This window comes from Micromesistius poutassou (genome assembly GCF_964030765.1).
Source record: "Micromesistius poutassou genome assembly, chromosome: 12".
NCBI lineage: Eukaryota > Metazoa > Chordata > Actinopteri > Gadiformes > Gadidae > Micromesistius > Micromesistius poutassou.
This window is the reverse complement of record NC_140282.1, coordinates 3369248-3391451: the sequence shown is the minus strand read 5'-3', so window position 1 is coordinate 3391451 and position 22204 is coordinate 3369248. Positions and strand designations below refer to the sequence as shown.

The following is a 22204-nucleotide window of genomic DNA, read 5'->3' as shown; positions in this document are numbered from 1 at the left end:
GTTTGAAAGATAAAGACAGAGACATAACATTCAATCAGTTTGATGTCTCTGAGGGTAGGCTAATTATAGGCCCAGGCTGGACAATAAGCCATATTCTATTCTATTGAAAATCTCTATTAAATAAAGGCAAATCAATCAATATGAAAACATTATATATTTGTGAAATGATTTAGTTTGATTACTTTTCCTTTATTCGCAGAGTGCTGAAGCATTTCTCTGATATATTTTATTGCATTATTTTCTCGTGGTCTGCTGGAAACGTTCTTCGATTTTGTATTGTTTCTTTTCTATTGGTGAACTCTGACATTAGACCGATAGATATTGGTTCGATCTCATTGGTTTGATCTCAGGATGTGTTTCTGTACTGAATCAGGATAAGCAGTGAGTCATGCGGTGAAGCCCAGGTTCAGTAGCCTATAGGCCTCAGACGGAGCAGCTGTAGATTTCAGTGCTCACACAAGGAACGGCCTTGTTCTGCAGGAGACCAGAGAGTTTATTGGCTGTAATTATAATGAACCTTTTAAATGGTATACTTATATTATATTATATACTGTACAAATAATAACCAATCAAGAGAGAGAGAGTAAAAGACTGCCTTTTAAACTTTGATAAACAGAAAAGTAAAGAAAAGGCAATAGGTAGGCTACTAATACGTAACAAAAGGCCCCAAGTCAGAGTTTTTTAGAGGGGAGGTAACATCAGCAGTCACTGAGGGTTTGGGTCGTTAACGCTGTGACCAGTGAAGTGAGGAGCAGGTGGTGGGCCTGCTATCTCCTGTGGAGACATCTGGATAGGCATTATATATAGGTCATATTTAGGTCATATAGGCCTACAGGCCAGGACTCACTCTCTACTCTCTCCCACATGCTGATATCTTATTTCATGTAGGCCTATGTATTGAATCACTAAATCACTAAAATGTAAAATATTACTTTGTAGCCTACTTTGGAAAATAACTTTTAGCCAAAAACGTTTAAGTCAACTCACACAGTAGGCCTACATTTGTCAAAAAGTTTCGATGCTTTTCTGGGGTATTTGATTTAATCTGCGCGACATTATCCTTGGGAACTTTTGACGCAAGTAGCCCTACTTGATAAGAATTTGCTGGCGTAAGGGGTTGAGTTTCAGGGTGTATTTTCTCAAGTCACGTTGCCTCATAACTCAGGGCGACCAATGGCTCTGCAGACACGTAGGTCTACCGCTCCCTATAAAACGGCCTGGCGCCGGGCTGCGTTCATTCAAGCGAGAGGTCGTTTCTGAGCCGTCGCGAAGCCACACCACTCCACTCCACCTTTATATTTCCCAGCAATTATTGCACCGGACAATGCTACGAGTAAGATGTCTGAGAGGAGGTAGCAGGGGCGCCGAGGCGGCCCATCTGATCGCAGCTCTGGTTTGTATTCCGGTGGTTTAGGACGATTCCAAATGCAAACATTTAAACCCATTACGCAGCAGAAACCAAGGATAATAAAGGTTCCGCGCTTGTGAGGAAAAAAAAGATGTCACTGCTCTTCAGCTGCAAAAACAAAGTTTCGAAGTATCTAAATGTTGTGATTGGTTTCGTATTTTAGTTTTTGCGCTGTTCTTCGGGACTGGGTTTGAGGGGATAAAGAACCCGATCACAGCGGAACTCAGGGAAACCAACTACGTTTGATAGATAGTAGGCTACCTACTTGCATTTGTTGCGCGTCGCTGAGTGACAGGAGCCAACTGGCGCGGCAGATGCTCAACCTCAGTGACACCACCACTGCGCATGCGCCAGCTAACGTACGGTCAGCGCTTTCCGATAAAGGTTCATAAGGATGACCAAACTCTGACTTCAACACAATATGCTTTATTCAATGAGTTTTGATTCGTCGCTTTGTTGGTAATCTATTTGCAAACTAATGTCTAAAGTTGCATTCGCCTATTTTAAGTGTATTGCCTGATCTGGGCTGTTCTTAATTGTGTCAGCTCAGTGAACGACTCATCCTCGTCGCTTATTTGATTGCAGAAAAATAAATCTGTGACATATTTGATCCGTGTTTGTAAATGTATTCCAAATAGCCTGCATCTCGGTTGAACGGGCCCCCGTGGTGACTCACGTTCTGTTCATCTCTCTCTGCAGGTCGGACGGTCGGCGACCGGGTGGGTGCAGCGGGCGTTCCAGAGCACCTCCATCGCCGCTGCCGCCCAGCCCCGAGCCGTCGGCCCGGTGGACCCTGTTACTGAGGCCGTGCCGGAGGAGTGCCCCGTCTGCGCCTACAACGAATGGGACCCGTTAGAGGAGGTGATCGTGGGGCGTGCGGAGAATGCTCGCGTACCTCCCTTCAGCGTGGAAGTCAAGGTAGATGAGTTCGAATGTGTGTGCGTGCGTGCGAGTTTGGGTGTGTTTGTGCGCGCGCGCGTGTGTGTGTGTGTGTGTGTGTGTGTGTGTGTGTGTGTGTGTGTGTGTGTGTGTGTGTGTGTGTGTGTGTGTGTGTGTGTGTGTGTGTGTGTGTGTGTGTGTGTTACCACGGTGTGTTGTTATGAAAGGCAAGATCGTATTTCACAGCATTCCTGCAGAAATAAATGTCCAGTGAAGGGCTACTGAATGGACAACATGGAGAGAGAGAAATGCAGTGGATCAGTTAAAATGTGGAGAATCAAATCCCCTTAGGGATGGATGTGCAGACCCAGTAGGGGTGGAGTTGGAGGTCTCTCTGATGTGTCTGTCTTGCAGACGGACTGACTTTGTGAATCGCGTTTCCGTCGACAGGCTAACACGTATGAGAAGCACTGGCCCTTCTACGAGAAGTTTGGGGGCCACTCTTTTCCCGCGGACCACTTGAAGAAAGCTGTTGCTGAGATCGATGAGATGTGCAACATCCTGCGGCACGAGGGCGTGACGGTGCGCAGGCCGGAGCCCGTCGACTGGTCCATGCAGTACACCACTCCGGACTTCACCTCTCCAGGTGACCACCAGGGGGGGCGCTCTAGCTCGGTTCTTAATTGATTGATTGTTTTTTAAACTTTGTTATTTGTAATTGGGTGCTGTTATTGCGACTGGATTCAGTCCAGTAACCAAACACAATAATGTTAGTAGTTGAGGTGTCTGTGCTGATGTTGACCGCCTTGTCCCTCCCCTTTGACCCTGGGCAGGTATGTACGCCGCCATGCCCAGGGACATCCTCATGGTGGTGGGCAACGAGATCATTGAGGCGCCCATGGCCTGGAGGGCCCGCTTCTTCGAGTACCGCGCCTACCGCCCGCTGATCAAGGAGTACTTCAAGAAGGGCGCCAAGTGGACCACGGCCCCCAAGCCCACCATGTCTGACGAGCTCTACGACCAGGTGGGTGGACCCCCAGGAGGGGGCGGGGGGGCGTTATGGGTGGACCCCCAGGAGGGGGGGGGGCGTTATGGGGCGTGGGTAGACCCCCAGGAAGGGGGGCGTTATGGGGGGGTCAGTCCGTCATTTGGTGGCATCTTATCCTAGCTATCTTTGTTGTATACGGGGAATGGGTTAACCTAGCGATTGTTAGTGCTTGGCACTTGGTTCTATGAACATCCTGACTGTACCGACAGTGATATTGTTGATTCTCTTTCTTCTGACAAATGTACTTATTGTAAGTCGCTTTGGATAAAAGCGTCTTCTTAATTCCCTAAATGTAAATATAAATGTCATGGCGGCTGATAACCGGGTTGATGGATTCTTTTATCTCACTTCTTGGCAGTGCTCCTGATTCTGAAAGTTCCAATATTTTTGCGCAACTGTTTATTGGCCCTCGTGTGACCGACCCACCAAGCCGGGTCCCCAAAAGCCTGGCTGGTCTCACGCGTCTCCCCTCCGTCTCACCCTCCCCCCAGGACTACCCTATCCGCACGGTGGAGGACCGACACAAGCTGGCGGCCCAGGGCAAGTTCGTGACCACGGAGCACGAGCCCTGCTTCGACGCGGCCGACTTCATCCGGGCCGGGAGGGATCTGTTTGTTCAGAGGAGCCAGGTAGGGACCGGGACCCCCCCGCAGGACCGTGCAGGACCAACCGGGGGCCGCATGGGTCTTTCCTGTTGTGGGCTTGTGTTGTTGGGGTTGTCATGGTTACACACACATTCCAACCCGACGATGCTCCGAACTCTCGGGCTGGGTTCTGCCAGACCTTGAGCTAGGGAACACTCCGACACTCCGGAGATTAGAAAAAGACCGCCTGTTCCTCCTCCTCCTGTTGTGTAGAGTTGTGTAGAGTAGGGATCGACCGATATGGATGTTTTAGGGCCGATACGACACCGATTTTTTTTTCATCAGCCTTAGCAGATGACCGATACGCCGATAGCGATTTTCTTGAGCCAATATTTGGAGCCAATACTGCTTTTGCTCCCTCAATTGACATAAAAATGACACAATGATGATAACAAAGTCTCAATTTAAAAAAGGAACATTTATTGAACTGTCTGTAAATCATGCCAGGGATAAAAAAACAAAAAAATCGGCCGGCCGATATTTCGGTCGATCACTAGTGTAGAGGCTATGTTGTGTAGAGGCTATGTTCTGTAGGGTTTATGTTCTTCTTTGGGTGTAGATGAGTGTCCTACATATGTCAAACGTATGTATTTAACAAATATGTTATTTAACACATTTGCACACATAATGTGAATAACCATGTAAACCATGTCTAGCATATTTGGTTTGAACCACTCACAAATTGACCAACATACGTCTTATGATATAAAGGATTATAATGTTTAATGCTTTACATAAAAAAACATTGAAATTAATTCCAATAAGAATTGTGCAAGCTAGTTCAATATGCCATATATGGGCATCAGCAACCTAAGCAGGAACTGGGTGGAGCCAACATAGGACTGACGTGACCTCCCTTCCTGTCCAGGTGACAAACTACATGGGTATTGAATGGATGCGCCGCCACCTCGCTCCGGACTACAAGATCCACATCATCTCCTTCAAAGACCCCAACCCCATGCACATCGACGCCACCTTCAACATCATAGGACCAGGCCTGGTGCTGTCCAACCCCGACCGGCCCTGTCGTCAGGTCAGAACCCCTCTGGACCCACACTACACTTTAGTCGCACAATACCTTAACGCAAAAACACTGACAGAAGAGTAGCCGTGGACTGGGAGTGTAATGTGTTCATGAACAGAGATTGACCTCCTAAAGATGGATACGGATGTATAACTTTAAAATATTTGCAACGGTATGAGTAAGATGCTTTTCTTTCTTTTCGCCACAACTTTAATTGTTTTGGATAAAGGTGTCGATCTAATGTTAACGACAAACAGACTTCTAACCCTGTTCTTTTCCGCCCCCTAGTGGCGTTACACTGTAAGGTTTTGTTTTATTTGATGCTGGTAAGCGCCTACATTTCATCGCTACGTCGCTCTCTGCTCTCTTCTTCACGTCCAGATTGAGATGTTCAAGAAGGCCGGCTGGACTGTGGTCAAACCCCCGGTGCCACTGATTCCAGACGGTGAGCACGGAAAAAAACACATCCACCGAGTGTTCTGTGCTTTTATTTTTCAGTTATTTATTTTGAAACGTGAATCGTAACTCTCCCTGGGTTCCCCTGCAGACCATCCACTGTGGATGTCCTCCAAGTGGCTGTCCATGAACGTTCTCATGCTGGACGAGAAGCGGGTCATGGTCGACGCCAACGAACACACCATTCATAAAATGTTTGAGAATCTTGGTAAGTGTTTCTACGTTTTATAAAAAAAACAATCCTGAAAGTATAGTATTCTTCATATTAACATTGCTTGCCTAATATCCCTTTTTCCTTTGACTAATTTCTTTAAAATGTACTCAAACCCAAAATGTCACCTCCTTACTCAAAGAAATGATATTCATTCGGCTTTGCTCAGGAGGTAGAGCGGGTTGTCTTGTAATCGGAAGGTTCCTAGTTCGATCCCTGGCTCCTCCTAGCGTAGTGTCCGAGGTGTCCCTGAGCAAGGCACCTTGCATGGCTGACTCCGCCGTCGGTGTGTCGATGTGTGTCTGAACCGTTATGAGTCGCTTTGGATAAAAAAGCGTCTGCTAAATGCCCTCAATGTAAATGTAAACGCATTCAAACCCTCGTATCTTTATTAACAGGCATCCAGACGGTGAAGGTGAACATTCGCCACGCCAACTCCCTGGGCGGGGGTTTCCACTGCTGGACCACTGACGTGCGCCGCCGCGGAACCCTGCAGTCCTACTTCCACTAGCCGGCCAGAAAGAGGCAGTTTCTATTGAGCTTTGAATGCTAAAGTCGCTCCCCCGCGTCCGTTACGTAGCATAACATTACACATGACGTTAATATTAGGGTCAAAACAGACAAGGCGTCTAACATTACATTTAGAGGTACACCTCCATCTAGATTCTAATTCGCTGTGTTCATGAACAGTTCAATCAATGAAAAGGTTTTGGACTTCTAAAACCTACACCCACATTTTAGGATATAGATATATTTAAATACTATTCAACATCCACCTAAACAAGCCTGTATATTCTGAGTGGGGAGTGTGACTTTAGGTCTTCATAACTATGTATTATTTGTGTCAATTTAGTCGTGCTGTGCATTTAAATGTTTTAGCAAACAGCGTCCGTTCAGAGACGTCTGCTCAATAGCAAATAACCAACACCAAAAAGCTCAATAATCTCAATATTAACTGCATTCTGGCCTGGCTGTAGTAACACCTTGAGGGAGCAGAGTGGAGGATGGGGTACATGTTGTCATCTAGCTGGCGCCTCGGAGAAACGGTCTTCTGTATTATCCATTAACGGTGGTTTTCCAGAATGTTTTTCTATCAAACAAATGTATAAAGGTTTTTATATAAGTCATTCAAAAGTATTGATTCCGTAAATATGTTATTTTTTAAAGGATTGGGATTAAACAAAAAACATTCTATTTATATATTCTTCTGTACATGGTACATCCCAACAATTCGTGTTTTTATATATTTACCTGCAGCAGACGAGGAGGTCATGTTAATATTGTTTACCTCGAGCCCGTTTTCTGTTCTTCAACCTGGGTGATGTGCTACTAGTCATTACATACTGCTTGGCTGCTTTGTACTGAATAACGAGCTGCTAAGACATGGTAGACGCTTTGGTATTGTTCAACATTAATATAAAAATGAAAAAAATAAAAGTTTGTATCTTTCCTTGTATTGTTTGAAGAAGTATCAGAGACCTTCCTATTGGACCGGTTTAGAGGATGAGGAAGGATATTTTCCAATCCAATCACAACTCTGATGAGGGCATGCGGGTGTCGATGTGATGGAGGAGGATAAGACCAATAATATAACTACTAACTAGTGTGTATATATATATATATATATATATAATAACTACTTATAATATAACTACTTATAACTACTAACTACATAGTATATATATATATATATATATATATAATAACTATAACTCGCTCCACCTTCAGTGTTGCAATGGGTTGAGTGATGGCGTGGTGTGTATCTCAATCTATTTGCCTCTGATCCAACACAGGGTGGAACGTAGTGTGATGACCAACCGGCAGGGGGCCACACTGGCCCGGTGGGGGCAGTGGGGCCCCCCAGCGCGCAGGTCCTGGGGGCCATCCATAGACATATATACATGTATATATGTCTATGGGGGCCATCTGTCCGTGAGGAGGCTGGTTGTTCTCCCCGTGTCCACATGCGGTACCACATGTTGCTCCGGTTTCATCCCACACCGCAAAACATGCAAGTTAACACTCCTGCCCGTGAGCAAGGCACGGGCACGACTTGAGATGATTCCAACAAACACATTTCAAACCTGATGTCTGAACGGTGTTCTGCTGCCACCTACGGACTCAAACAACTGGAGCGGATTGAATTCATATTTTATTATTTTGTAATAACTGGTGAATGTAATATAGTTGGATTGGGTTTGATAATGCGATGGATCAGTTTATTGCAAAAATTGAAGCCAACTGTTCAGTTTTTGGACTTAACTGAGCTTTTCTCCAAATGATGCTAATCATAAGTATGAGGAATCAATACTATGTAAGGAAGTAAGTATGTAAGGAAGAGTATGTAAGGAATATGGCAATATTTCATATTCTTCTTTATTATAAAGCAACATGTGTTGTCCTGCTCTTCCTCCTCTACGCCCATAGTGGGCGCTAAAGCCGAAGGCAGATTGCTTGAACAATGTGTATTTGTTTCAAACTATGAATAATATATCTATTTTAGTGTGGAAAGATCTGGGGACATAGAGGCCGGCTGAGAAGGTATCTTCAGGAAATGTACGTGATGAGTTCATCCTCGAACCTCAAGGCATCGAGAAAGTATCATGCTGTCATCGTGTCTGACGTTGAAATTATGGTAATATTATGACTTAAATAATATAGTAATATGTTTTATCATTGTTGTATAGTCCACACCTTTTGTGGAGAGGATTAGTGTTGGATAAATCGATCTACATTTTTACATTTGATACGTATTCATGTCCACCCCACAAATCAAAAGTATTATTTTCCATATTCTTGGATGGTAGAAAATCCTTAAACATGCCGGTTTAATATCGACCCTTGCTCCGTGGACGTCAGCTGCAGGCTGTTTGACGTGTTGGGGTAGATATGTATATGTACACTCATCATGTTTATTCTGCAGATCTAAAACAGAAAGCTCTCACACTCTTGAACTAAACAACTTCCTTAAACGTATAAAGGTCACAAACTACCTCCAGGGGGCTGCTCTAATATTCATGGTGATCTAAGACTGAAGATAACCATGAATATCAAGGTAATATGAATGTATAAAACATATTACAAAGAAATTAGGAGAATAATAATAATTGTCTCTCAAATCCTAGAGCTTATTCATAATCAAACACAAATTTACCGTAGAAAATCAAAGTTTGATCACACATTGATTGAACCCTGTTTCTAAATCACATCCCAGAGGCCCGACTCCCCGCTGCGTCTCTTCCCACGGGTTTGAATTTCCCACGGAAAGCTGGCCCAGCCCCACCGGGCAGGGACGGCCGCTGATTGGCCCGGCGCAGCTCATTTGCATTAACGTCAGTAAAGGCTGTAGGTCAATCCTTGCGGGTGCTTTCGTTGGATGTGCTGCTGAAGAACTGAAGCACTGAAGAACTGGAAGGGCAAACGCTGGAAAGGCAGAGAAAAGACAAACAAGGAATAATCCTAATGTAGCTCCTCTGTGGCCGGCACTCAGGAACTCATCCCATGCCTTCCTCCTTCATCTGCCCAACTTGCGGACGCCGAGCGGGCTTTCTCCTTTCTCCTCCTCCTTTATCCAGTGGTGGAATTACCTCCACATATTAATATTTGACAGCATCTAGCTATTTTTTTCCCTCAAAATGAGAGAATATCGTGGGCCCGACACACTGTAGCTTGTTCGAGGGTACCCGGGTTTGTATTTCAGCGGTAACATCTCCGATCCGAGCGGCAGATATCTCTAAATGCACACTGGAAGCCATCCGAAGGTTTCTACGTGTCCTTCTGGTCCCATTTCGGGCTGATCCATGGAGCGTGTGGCCGGACTCCACCGCGTTATGCTGCCGCCGAGAGACGAGAGCGCAGACGATTCCTGGACGAGAAACGGATAAAAGTACTCCATGATCAGAAGAGGACTGGCCGGCAGGCCTGCTTGATCACAGTAAAGTTGAGAATGAAAAAAATGATGATGTGGTACGAAGGCAAGAAGAGGGTGAAGCATTAGGGATGAATTGCGCATGAAGTGATGAATAACGGAGTTCATGTTTTTCTGGACTTGCATAAAACAACTCCAATTAAGTTGAGGTGAATCCCACACCGAGGACATTAGCTTCCTGCTCAGAAACACACTACTCTTACTCACTCTGTATGCTGTAAGCGGGAGTTTAAGTAACCCTTTCGGATTAGTTTCAGGGCTGCCAACTTTTGGGTTTTGGCCGGAGTGAGATTCTGTAGAATCTTGTAATGCATACCTTATAGCAGGGGGGGTTGGGGGGGGTGGGGGGGGATCAGGATTGTTGACCGGGGGGGGGGGGGGGGGGTTTGGCCGTGAGAAATTGGATGTGTGGAGTGTGAGCGTGTGTAAGCAGGCAGGCAAAAGCGTGTGTCACACGGTGAAACTGTGAGAGTTGGCAGCTCTGTGGGCATCTACACCAGATAAGTTCAGATACGTCAGGAACGTTGCGCTGGCTCTGCTGTCAGTCTTCAGGTCAACATACCTCTGTGAGCAGATATTCTCACACATGAAATACATGCTCAGCCCCTCCCGAATTCGTTTAATGACGGAGCACTCTGAGCCATGTGTGCAGCTTAAAGTCACAAACTACAACCCCCAGACATTGGAGCTCAGCCATGCCAAGCAGGTTCAGGGATCACACTAACTGGTAGGCTTCAGTTTATTTGTTGTAGCCTAGTCCTACATGATTTTAGTATAGCTGTTAACCCATGTCGTTACAAACAACGTTGATTTGAATGTGTCATGAGGGTGATAAAGTTCTTACTTATTTAAAGGCCTAGCCTACAGGATTTTTTTGCACTTTATTCTGTTTTGGGAATTTCCTCCCAGTGCGAATATGTTTACATTAGTTACTGAAGGCAGTGTTCTGAAATGGGATCAATTAGTAGTTTGTTAACCTATGTTGTGAGTAATAGAGTAGAAATTCTTTAAAATATTGTTGCAGGGGCCCCCCGGTGGCGCACTGGGCTAAAGGACCATATAGGCACAGTCCTGAACACAGAGACCCAGGATTGAATCCGGCCTGTGGTCATTTACTGCATGTCTTCCCCTCTGTCTTCCACATCTTCCTCTCTATCTCTCTCTATAATAAAGCAGACAAAATGCAAAAATAAATCTTTAAAAAATATATATATATATTGTTGCAAGTGGCATGTATGCATGGCCTTCACATGTTTTTTGTGAAGCTGTCCATGTCTTAAAAATATTGATGGGGATGTTTCCAACATTCTCATATAATCAGATTTTTATTTAATTGTATGCACTTAAGTCTCTGTTTTTGGCATTTTCTCACAGTGCAAATGTTTTTGAATGAGTTTCAAAAAATCAACAAAACAAAAAAAATCGTTAATCGTAACTATTGATGCATGATTGTGGACTATGGAAATAATAAAATTCCATGTCTTTTGGAAACCCCTGTTATAGACTAACCCACCAACATCAAGATGGACTCCTATCAAGTAAAATGAAGTTGACAAAACAACATGGCCGCCAGAGGCTCAAAATCGTCACACATTTATTTCATTTATACTAAAGGGCATTGGCCTTTTACATGCCTATTTTGTGTGTATTAATGTATTCATTAATTATGTATGAATGTCCACTCATTGGTGTAAGACACATTTTCTGTTGCTGTCAGTGTGTTCTTTACACAGACCTTGTGAGGTGTGCGTGCGAGAGATAGATGAGAGTTTCCTTGTATACCACATAAAGTCATATTTATTGCTTGGATGACTCACAGTTATGTTCTTTGTAAGGTGTGGCGAGGAAAGTACCTATTCCAGGGCTGCCAACTTTTGGGTTTTCGCTGGCGTGAGATTCTGTAGAATCTCACATTTCTGTAGAATCTCACATTTCTGTAAATGTTGACTGTGGGGGGGGGGGGGGGGGGGGCATTGGGATTGTTGACGGGGGACGGACGGACACGTGTGAGAAAGTGGATGTGTGGCATGTGCACGTGTGTAAGCAGGCAAAAACATGTCACTTGTCACAACAACAACAGTCAAACATGTCACAACAACAGTCACTTTGTTGGCAGCTCTGCTATACATTCCCCTATGATTGCTTTTACTATGTTCATTACTTCAGGATTCCTGATGGCCAGGTTGGTTGGCAAGAGAGAGAGAGTTTGAGAGTCTGTTGGGGCTCTAGGCAAAAACTCCTAGGGGGCCCCTCCAACCAACGTTCCTCACCATTATGTTATAAATAACCAAACCAGTAATAAGACGAGTGTTCATCCATGCATAAAGAATTTATTTTGCAAATGCTGCAAATTTGTTACAGCGATTGAGTAATTTTTAATAGTTTTCTTGGGTAATTAAACCCACTTTACAATTCCAGTGCTCATCAAAACCCTTGAAGGTGCTACATATGGAATTCTGAACATTAATATAACAGCAAACAAACTACAAATGCTGTTTTCTGGCCTTTGCTAGGGCAAATGCTTGCCCTAGCTTAGGGGTGCCCACACTTTTTCGGCCTTTGAGCTACTTTCAAAATGACCAGGTCAAAATGATCTACCTACATTAAATAATGCTTAACATATATTTATTTATATATACTGAGTACATACTCTGATGACTTGCACTGAATGGAGTCATCCAGGGTTTCATAGTCCGGACAGTAGCTGCTGGAAGCTATTCTCAAGCAGGCTTCCAAATGACCATCAGTGTTGGTGGAATGGTATTTGGACTTACTAATAATCATGTGGGAAATGGCTGACTGGCATAACTAAGTAGAGCCAAATAATTCAGTCAAGGTAGCACATTTCCTCATGGTTGGATACTTTTCCTTTGTGAGTAAGTTCCCAAATTGTCCATAAGCCCTGGACTTAAGGTCAATATCAGCTTATACTGTCAAAATCTTATCTGTGACTGCAGACGTGTTCAGGTGAAACAATGGTGCAAAAATGTTTTAGCACATAAATGTAGTGATTAGCTTGACTAAAGCCTTGAAACCGTTTGTCAAAGTCTGGCAGATCATTTTTGTCAAACAAGTGGTAAATGCAGGGCAGTTGCTAGGAATTCTGGGCCCCCTGAAAGAATATCGGTGTGGGCCCCTCTTCCCCATTCATTGCCACCTTAAATGTTCTTGTTTTTCAGTGTTCTTGACGGTGCCTGATGTAATACACCCAATTTGTTTCCTTTTTTACATTTAACGACTTAACAAGTCAGAGCAGGCCTATTATTATGTAAATTATGTATTATTAATTGTCTTATTCTCATTTCCCTGATTTGCAACATGTTATTACACCTCTGATTGCAAATACATTTTAAATTAACCACTCAACAAATAGGTGTGGGTATTTTATTGTATTTAACAATCAAGCACTGATATGCAAAAAACAGTGTGTCCTGGCTCAAGATAGTCCACAGGTAAATATGTAGCATTTAACTTAAATGTGCAAGTGAAACAAAGAGCACATGGAATACGTTGTTGTAAAACAAATATCAAAAACAACAACAAGCCTCATCTAATCTCAATTAAAGTTTCAATTGGCTTGATCGCTCACTCACTTCCGATGAGGAAGAACCATGGGAAGAACCAGGCACGTGCACACATAGGGCCCTAGGGGTGCTTGAGCCCCTGCCCTTTTTGCCTCGTATTAAAAAGTGCCCTCTGAGTGTTCTTCAACAATCGCGCCCGCAAAAGTGCTCGTCCGCGATCCAACACCCCCCCACCCCCCGCCAAAACTCAGTGTGCACGGAAGAAAGAACCGCGGTGTGGACCAAACCATTTTTTAAGAAGGGGCCAAGGGGATTATTGAAATTATTAAAATTAGAATATTGTATGATTTGTTTCTTTGTTTTAATTCGGATTCATTCATATAAATATATATTAGTTCAGTGTATGCATAATCATTTTGTCATAGAGGCTACTGGGGGCTGTATGTGGGCCCTAGCGGGCTGTGGGCCCTTATAATTGTCATAACCTTTCCCCCCTATACGACGGCGCTGGGTAAATGCCATAGGGATGATACTTCTTAGGGGCTCATCAGGGGGCCCCCAAGAAAAAAAGCAGTTGCCTGCCTTGCCTGTTCACAAGCTGCGCCTCTGGATTGAGCTGTGCCAATCGAGTGTTCCCAGAGCCAACATCCTGATGTGGGTCTGGCTTGCCAGGCTACCATTCTGCTCCAGCCATTGCCAATTTAGCCCACAATAATATGTTTTCAGGGCTGCCAACTTTTGGGTTTTGGCCGGAGTGAGATTCTGTAGAATCTTGTAATGCATACCTTATAGCAGGGTCTGCGGGTGTAATTGTTGATGGGGGGGGGGGGGGGGGGGGTGGGAAATTGGATGTGTGGCGTGTGTGCGTGTGTAAACAGGCAAAAGCGTGTGTCACGTTGAAACTGTGAGAGTTGGCAGCTCTGCCCATTGTCTTTAATGTTATAATATGTAATAATAATATGTATGATCATATGTCATTTTGATTTAGGAAAAATCTTCATCAACTCATTGTCATGGTTCCACATGCAGTCCATTGTGTAGAAGACATGTTTGAGAGATTTAGTTGTTAACATTACATACTGTAACTATGGACTAACGTGAAAAGAAAAAAAAAACAGGAAGAAAAGTATGACCGTAATAGCCTAATCGCATATAGCCTAATTTAACATTAGATAAATGGTTGAACCGTCTGTCTTTTGACCTAGTTAAGAGGTCATTTTTCGTGTTTGACAGATAATTAAAATTTGCTTGCAACGTCGGCTATCTAGCCAGCTAGGCCAAAAAATATGTGATAGAACAGACATGGTACAATGTCAAATTAGCTCATTTTAGGAAGCTAAGCAATGTGACCGAATTATTACACTCTCAATGAATAATGAAATAACTTTAAAGCATGTACTTACATTCTACCATGGCTTTCTCTACACGTACAATATCTCTCGTAGGCTGCCTTTTCCGTTTGCTCTTCCTCTGAGCTTCCATTGCCAAGTTCTTCTTGTGCAAATATAATCACGTCACAAGCTCCTCCGAAATATCTTCTTCCCTCTTGTTCAGTCCTAATTACGACATTACACGCATTCAAGCAGCGCCAGGGTATCAAATGAATTGCCCACTCGTAATTACTACTATTAGTATTAATAACTACTATTACGACTGTTCATGTGGTCCTAACCACAGTCTATACTCGTAAATACGGTAAATAAATACGGTCAATTTCCGAAGAGCTCGTGAAGACAGCACAAGTTGAACTGATGGTAACGTGAAAATCTTCGGTTGACCATTCGTGAGACACGTGTAAGAACTGTGCATGTGCAAGACAGGAAGACGGTTTGATTCAAAGTTATCATGACCCTGCACGCTAAAGTACTCAGTCTTATTGAGGGAAGACAGACTTTAAAAATTAAATTGAAATTGATAAAATGGCTCCAGAAGAAGAAGTTACTTCAAGCCAAAATAAAATGCAAACTCTGCAAAAAGAGGATGAAACTGAAGGAAAACGCAAACGTTGACGGACTGCAGGGGTATGTATTCTTTTTTTGGTACGGTTTTTATCAATGACTTCCTTTGTTTACTGATATGTCATGTTATAAATTCAAGTTCAGTAACATTAATTAAGATATATATTTATCATGAAGAAATGTGTTGTCTTCTGTAGGCAGTGTTGACGTAATAAACACAGAGGGAAAACAACGAGCAAGTCAGTGAGGTGCAGGTCACTTTTTGAGAGGAGCAAATTGTCCCTATTCAGCTGGATGAAATACATTCATAGGTAAGGTATGCAGTAGGGCTGTACGGTATGGACTACAATTTATATTTATTACACGGCTCTTCTCAATGCTGTGGAACGCTCTGTTTACTTGCATGGGCCTTCACACCTTCCGGTGGTGAATTATTTTTTGATAATTCACCGTTGCTTAGCATATAATGACCACTGTCAAGGAAAGTGGTATCACTCCGCAAGTAGTCCTGTAACTTCAACCCCAGTGTATTCGGTTACTAAGCGACGCCAACGTCTTTGGCGGACTTCAATCTCTGCTGGTCGGGGCTTATTTTCCTGATGATGACCGGCGTTCTATACATTATCCCTTACATAATATATAGGTATCTTGATGGCTTGCACAATCTCTCTAGCACTATCGGATCGGCGCCATTAATCCTACCCAGCGCCATCTGGCTGCAGAGAGCAGCGTGATAGCAGCAACATTAGCACACACAGGCTATGTGAAGCTTTTGGTGTCCACAGTCTGAAATAAGCCATGGAGGAACTACTCCCAAACATTCGTAATTAACAATAGAATTTAGCCTAAATTATAAATATATAAATATATATATATATATATATATATATATTTTTTTTTTTTATAATTTATATATATATATAAATATATATATATATATATATATATAAATATATATATATATATATAAATATATATATATATATATTTTTATATATATATTTATATATATATATATATGTATATATATATGTATATATATATATATGTTATAGCCTAGGTTCTCAATTAAAAGAAGAAAAGTTCTAAGAATATGTGTGTATGCTATGACTATACTATATAGTATAGTAAAAATCAGTATCGGCAAAAATCGGTATCGGCAGGTTAGACGCTTTACAAAATCGGCAATCGGGATCGGCCAAGAAAATTGCAATCAGTGCACCCCTAATTATTTTGATTGAATAACAATATATTTCTTGCCCCGATGTGAGTTCTAGAAATAACATATTAGCTATTGGTGCTGGATGCATTTGTATTCAGATGTTTCTATTTCTATTTAATATTTAATATTGTTCTTTAACAGGTTTTCCCAGGGGCTGCAGTTAAGGCAAATTGATATGCTTCAGAATGGTGTGGCAGGAAGCAGTCGGACGCTGTCAAAGATGAGCCACAAATTGAGAAAAGTCTGCCAGAGGGCAATCAAGAGGAGAGAAAGAAGGGGAAAGCAAAGAATTGGAAGAGGGAATGAATTTGTGATGCTGGACGAAAGCAACTTCTACCACAAAAGGAAGGTGTGTGTAAACTGCGATGCCTCAGCTTCACTAAAACCTGGACCTTTGTTTTGCAATAGAATGTTGTAGTCAGAGCTTTGGATAAAATGGTAGGGGAAAGAAGAACATATCATTTGAGATCAGAGGTTAATGAATTAATCAGCAAAGTAATTTAATGTTATTATTGTGTCATGCACATAGTTATTATGACTTATGCCTTCTTAGGCTTTAAAAACACTTTGAAACTATTCACATCGTTTGCACAGCTTTTTTTTTTTTAATATGACCAAACACAATGGCCAGAGGACCAGCATCATTTCTTAACCGTGCAAACAAAATAATCTTTGACTTTTACATGTTCTAGAATTTTGGAAGGGGGAGATTTGGAGCTACCTGGAGGAGGAGAAAATGGGTCTTCTGAATGAAAGGAAGAAGGAGAAGACCCATCCTCAGGCTGGTACCGAAAAGGTCAAGGCGCTACTTAATTCCGCTGGTCACAAAATACGTCTGTCAAGGGACCACAGTTCTCACGGACAGGTGGCGGGTCTACATGACTGCACTGGCACAGAGTGGCTATGTACATTTTTCCGTAAACCACAGCCAGTCATTCATCAACCCAGTCACAGGAGCCCATACCCAAAACATTGAGCGGGCTTGGTCAGCCTACAAATCCAAGGTGTGGAGACTGTCGTGGCAATTCCCCTTTAACAGAGATTGCGTCTAGGCCAGATGAGATTCCCACTGCAATAACGCACACAATACATTGGAAAGCAAATGTCCTAGGTTTTAATGCATGCATACATTAGACTCCTCTCTAGCAGAGTGAGTCCTGAATACAAGTTGACATGGTTTCTTATACAGTTTCAGACCCTCTCCACACAAGTAGGAGATGTACAGGTACATCAAAGAAGAGAGGAGAAGACCAAAGGACAATTTCTTCTCTTTACGACCCTTTTGTCTCAACATCTAGGAATACAATGGTTGGGGTTTACGACAAACAAATGCAAATTCCAGATGCCTATCTTTGTGACGTTCTCACCCAAAGCACAAGGATCAATAGGGTTCAATCAGGGTTGAAACTGAGGACACCACAATTTACACAAGAACAGACAAACTTATCAAACAACAATTCAGTATGAGGATTTTTCCATCACAAGACTGCGGGGAAACCGCACAGAGAGGACACTAAAGAGCCATCTCTCATTTATCGAGTGGACTCATTGGTTGGCGAATGACCACAAAGACGGTCCCCTTGGCAGATCGCTGCATGACATTCGCCACAAACACCATCAATAACATTTCATTGAGTTTTGTTGGTATAGACAGCTCTTTTATTTGTCAGATTTTTTCAATGTTCAGTGACTGTTCTTGAGAAATGCCTTGTTGTGCAGCCTTTATTTTTGTTCCATTTTAAAATGCCTTTTTTTGTTTTCAATTGTTGTTTCTATATTATCCTATTCTATATTAGGCCTACCCCTATTCAAAAGCTTAACTACTGGTGAACGAATGGTGACCGAATGATTCAAAAGCTTAACTACTGGTGAACGAATGGTTCACGAAAGAGTAACAACTCAGTATGATGCATTACTTTACATGAAGGTACACAAAAAGCTTCATTACTGGTAAACAAATGGTAAATGAATGATTCAAAAAGCTTCACTACTGGTAAACAAATGATTCAAAAAGCTTTACTACTGGTGAACGAATGGTTCAAAAAGCTTAACTACTGGTGAATGAATGGTTCACGAAAGAGTAACAACTCAGTATGATGCATTACTTTACATGAAAATACACAGCTTCTGAGTTAGACCTGTCCTGCTATGTGGTACTAACAAGGCTGGAAAATGGCCTGCAAGACATATAGTGTAGTGTGTCTTATTACTGCTACTTAGAAGAACAGATTTACATTGGTCTGGGGTGTCTGGGTCCCAAAACTCGGAAGCTATTGAGCCAAAAGCCGTTTTCCATAGGAAATGAATGGGATTCTTAAAAAAATCGAATAAAATAGAAGGTGCAAAATATGATTTTTTTTAGTGAGGTGTGTCTTATACCACATAGCAGGACAGGTCTGCATTGGTCTGGGGTGTCTGGGTCCCATAACTCGGAAACTATTGAGCAAAAAAGCAATTTTCCATAGGAAATTAATGGGATTGCTGATGAAGCCAAAATGAATATCCGAATATCTGTCGAATATCCACCAAACTAACTTCACCAAGGTGCGTAAGGGGTTGAGTTTCAGGGTGTATTTTCTCAAGTCACGTTGCCTCATAACTCAGGGCGACCAATGGCTCTGCAGACATGTAGGTCTACCGCTCCCTATAAAACGGCCTGGCGCCGGGCTGCGGTCATTTAAGCGAGAGGTCGTTTCTGAGACGCCGCGAAGCCACACCACTCCACTCCACCTTTATATTTCCCAGCAATTATTGCACCGGACAATGCTACGAGTAAGATGTCTGAGAGGAGGTAGCAGGGGTGCCGAGGCGGCCCATCTGATCGCAGCTCTGGTTTGTATTCCGGTGGTTTAGGACGATTCCAAATTCAAACATTTAAACCCATTAGGCCTACGCAACAGAAACCAAGGACAATAAAGGTTCCGCGCTTGTGAGAAAAGAAAAAGATGTCACTGTCACTATATATATATATATATATATATATATATATATATATATATATATATAGTAACAGTGACATCTTTTTTCGTATCGTATATATATATATATATATAGGCCTATATATATTTTTTTAAAGGCCTACGGGTTTTTTGTGCTGTTCTTCGGGACTGGGTTTGAGGGGATAAAGAACCCGATCACAGCGGAACTCAAGAAAACCAAAAAGCGGCAATATGCCGCTTTTCCACCGACAGTAGGCCTACCAACTATGTTTGATAGATAGGACCTAGCCTACTTGCATTTGTTTCGCGTCGCTGAGTGACAGGAGCCAATTTGCGCCGCAGATGTTCAACCTCAGTGACACCACCACTGCGCCAGCTAACATACGGTCAGCGCTTTCCGATAACGGTTTATAAGGATGACCAAACTCTGACTTCAACACAATATGCTTTATTCAATGAGTTTTGATTCGTCGCTTTGTTGGTTATCTATTTGCAAACTAATGTAGGCCTATAACATGCATTCGCCTATTTCAAGTGTATTGCCTGATCTGGGAGGCTGTTCTTAATTGTGTCACCCATCCTCGTCGCTTATTTGATTGCAGAAAAAGAAATCCGTGACATATTTGATCCGTGTTTGTAAATGTATTCCAACTAGCCTGCATCTCGGTTGAACGGGCCCCCGTGGTGACTCACGTTCTGTTCATCTCTCTCTACAGTTCGGACGGTCGGCGACCGGGTGGGTGCAGCGGGCGTTCCAGAGCACCTCCATCGCCGCTGCCGCCCAGCCCCGAGCCGTCGGCCCGGTGGACCCTGTTACTGAGGCCGTGCCGGAGGAGTGCCCCGTCTGCGCCTACAACGAATGGGACCCGTTAGAGGAGGTGATCGTGGGACGTGCGGAGAATGCTCGCGTACCTCCCTTCAGCGTGGAAGTCAAGGTAGATGAGTTCAAATGTGTGTGTGTGTGTGTGTGTGTGTGTGTGTGTGTGTGTGTGTGTGTGTGTGTGTGTGTGTGTGTGTGTGTGTGTGTGTGTGTTGTGTTGTTACGGTGTGTTGTTATGAAAGGCAAGGTCGTATTTCACAGCATTCTGCAGAAAGAAATGTCCAGTGAAGGGCTACTGAATGGACAACATGGAGAGAGAGAAATGCAGTGGATCAGTTAAAATGTGGAGAATCAAATCCGTCGACAGGCTACCACGTTTGAGAAGCACTGGCCCTTCTACGAGAAGTTTGGGGGCCACTCTTTTCCCGCGGACCACTTGAAGAAAGCTGTTGCTGAGATCGATGAGATGTGCAACATCCTGCGTCACGAGGGCGTGACGGTGCGCAGGCCGGAGCCCGTCGACTGGTCCATGCAGTACACCACTCCGGACTTCACCTCTCCAGGTGACCACCAGGGGGGGGGCGCTCTAGCTCGGTTCTTAATTGATTGATTGTTTTTGAAACTTTGTTATTTGTAATTGGTTGCTGTTATTGCGACTGGATTCAGTCCAATAACTAAACACAATAATGTTAGTAGTTGAGGTATCTGTGCTGATGTTGACCGCCTTGTCCCTCCCCTTTGACCCTTGGCAGGTATGTACGCCGCCATGCCCAGGGACATCCTCATGGTGGTGGGCAACGAGATCATTGAGGCGCCCATGGCCTGGAGGGCCCGCTTCTTCGAGTACCGTGCCTACCGCCCGCTGATCAAGGAGTACTTCAAGAAGGGCGCTAAGTGGACCACGGCCCCCAAGCCCACCATGTCTGACGAGCTCTACGACCAGGTGGGTGGACCCCCAGGAGGGGGCGGGGGGGCGTTATGGGTGGACCCCCAGGAGGGGGGGGGGCGTTATGGGGCGTGGGTAGACCCCCAGAAAGGGGGGCGTTATGGGGCGTTATGGGGGTCCAAGAGGGGGTCAGTCATTTGGTGGCATCTTATCCTAGCTATCTTTGTTGTATACAGGGAATGGGTTAACCTAGCGATTGTTAGTGCTTGGCACTTGGTTCTATGAACATCCTTACTATACCGACAGCGATATTGTTGATTCTCTTTCTTCTGACAAATGTACTTATTGTAAGTCGCTTTGGATAAAAGCGTCTTCTTAATTCCCTAAATGTAAATATAAATGTCATGGCGGCTGATAACCGGGTTGATGGATTCTTTTATCTCACTTCTTGGCAGTGCTCCTGATTCTGAAAGTTCCAATATTTTTGCGCAACTGTTTATTGGCCCTCGTGTGAACGACCCACCAAGCCGGGTCCCCAAAAGCCTGGCTGGTCTCACGCGTCTCCCCTCCGTCTCACCCTCCCCCCCAGGACTACCCTATCCGCACGGTGGAGGACCGACACAAGCTGGCGGCCCAGGGCAAGTTCGTGACCACGGAGCACGAGCCCTGCTTCGACGCGGCCGACTTCATCCGGGCCGGGAGGGATCTGTTTGTTCAGAGGAGCCAGGTAGGGACTGGGACCCCCCCGCAGGACCGTGCAGGACCAACCGAGGGCCGCATGGGTGTGTCCTTTTGTGGGCTTGTGTTGTTGGGGTTGTCATGGTTACACACACATTCCGACCCGACAATGCTCCGAACTCTCGGGCTGGGTTCTGCCGGACCTTGAGCTAGGGAACACTCCGACACTCCGGAGATTAGAAAAAGGCCGCCTGTTCCTCCTCCTCCTGTTGTGTAGAGTTGTGTAGAGTAGGGATCGACCGATATGGATGTTTTAGGGCCGATACAATACCGATTTTTTTCGGTAATACCGATACGCCAATAGCGATTTTCTTGAGCCAATATTTGGAGCCGATACTGCTTTTGCTCCCTCAATTGACATAAAAATGACACAATGATGATAAAAAATGTTACAAGTCTCAATTTAAAAAAGGAACATTTATTGAACTGTAAATCATGCCGTGGATAAAAAAACAAAAAAATCGGCCGGCCGATATTTCGGTCGATCACTAGTGTAGAGGCTATGTTGTGTAGATGCTA

General features: G+C 43.8%; 2 protein-coding genes and 1 pseudogene across 3 annotated transcripts in view; all 3 read left to right on the top strand.

Moving 5' to 3' along the window:
- The first annotated feature begins 1228 nt into the window (after positions 1-1228).
- gatm (glycine amidinotransferase (L-arginine:glycine amidinotransferase)) lies at positions 1229-7119 on the top strand. Its single transcript, XM_084476667.1, has 9 exons — positions 1229-1393; positions 2108-2326; positions 2738-2933; positions 3121-3311; positions 3827-3964; positions 4848-5012; positions 5385-5448; positions 5551-5667; positions 6069-7119. The coding sequence occupies exons 1-9, from the start codon at positions 1325-1327 to the stop codon at positions 6179-6181; spliced, it is 1272 nt and encodes a 423-aa protein (XP_084332793.1). The 5' UTR covers positions 1229-1324; the 3' UTR covers positions 6182-7119.
- Positions 7120-13996: 6877 nt separating this feature from the next.
- Positions 13997-18754, top strand: LOC311356503 (annotated as a pseudogene). The gene is made up of 5 exons (XR_014684175.1): positions 13997-15143; positions 15278-15391; positions 16444-16651; positions 16998-17320; positions 17788-18754. The product of XR_014684175.1 is annotated as an uncharacterized misc_RNA (transcript).
- Positions 18755-18943: 189 nt separating this feature from the next.
- LOC311356105 (glycine amidinotransferase, mitochondrial-like) overlaps positions 18944-22204 on the top strand; it is a gene marked incomplete at its 3' end in the record, with an annotated part of 3966 nt that continues 705 nt past the window's right edge. Inside the window, exons 1-5 of the mRNA XM_084475879.1 lie at positions 18944-19134; positions 19958-20176; positions 20429-20624; positions 20814-21004; positions 21537-21674. Of these exons, the coding sequence (XP_084332005.1) occupies positions 19066-19134; positions 19958-20176; positions 20429-20624; positions 20814-21004; positions 21537-21674 (813 nt within the window). The 5' untranslated portion in view covers positions 18944-19065. The remainder of the gene's footprint in view (positions 19135-19957; positions 20177-20428; positions 20625-20813; positions 21005-21536; positions 21675-22204) is intronic.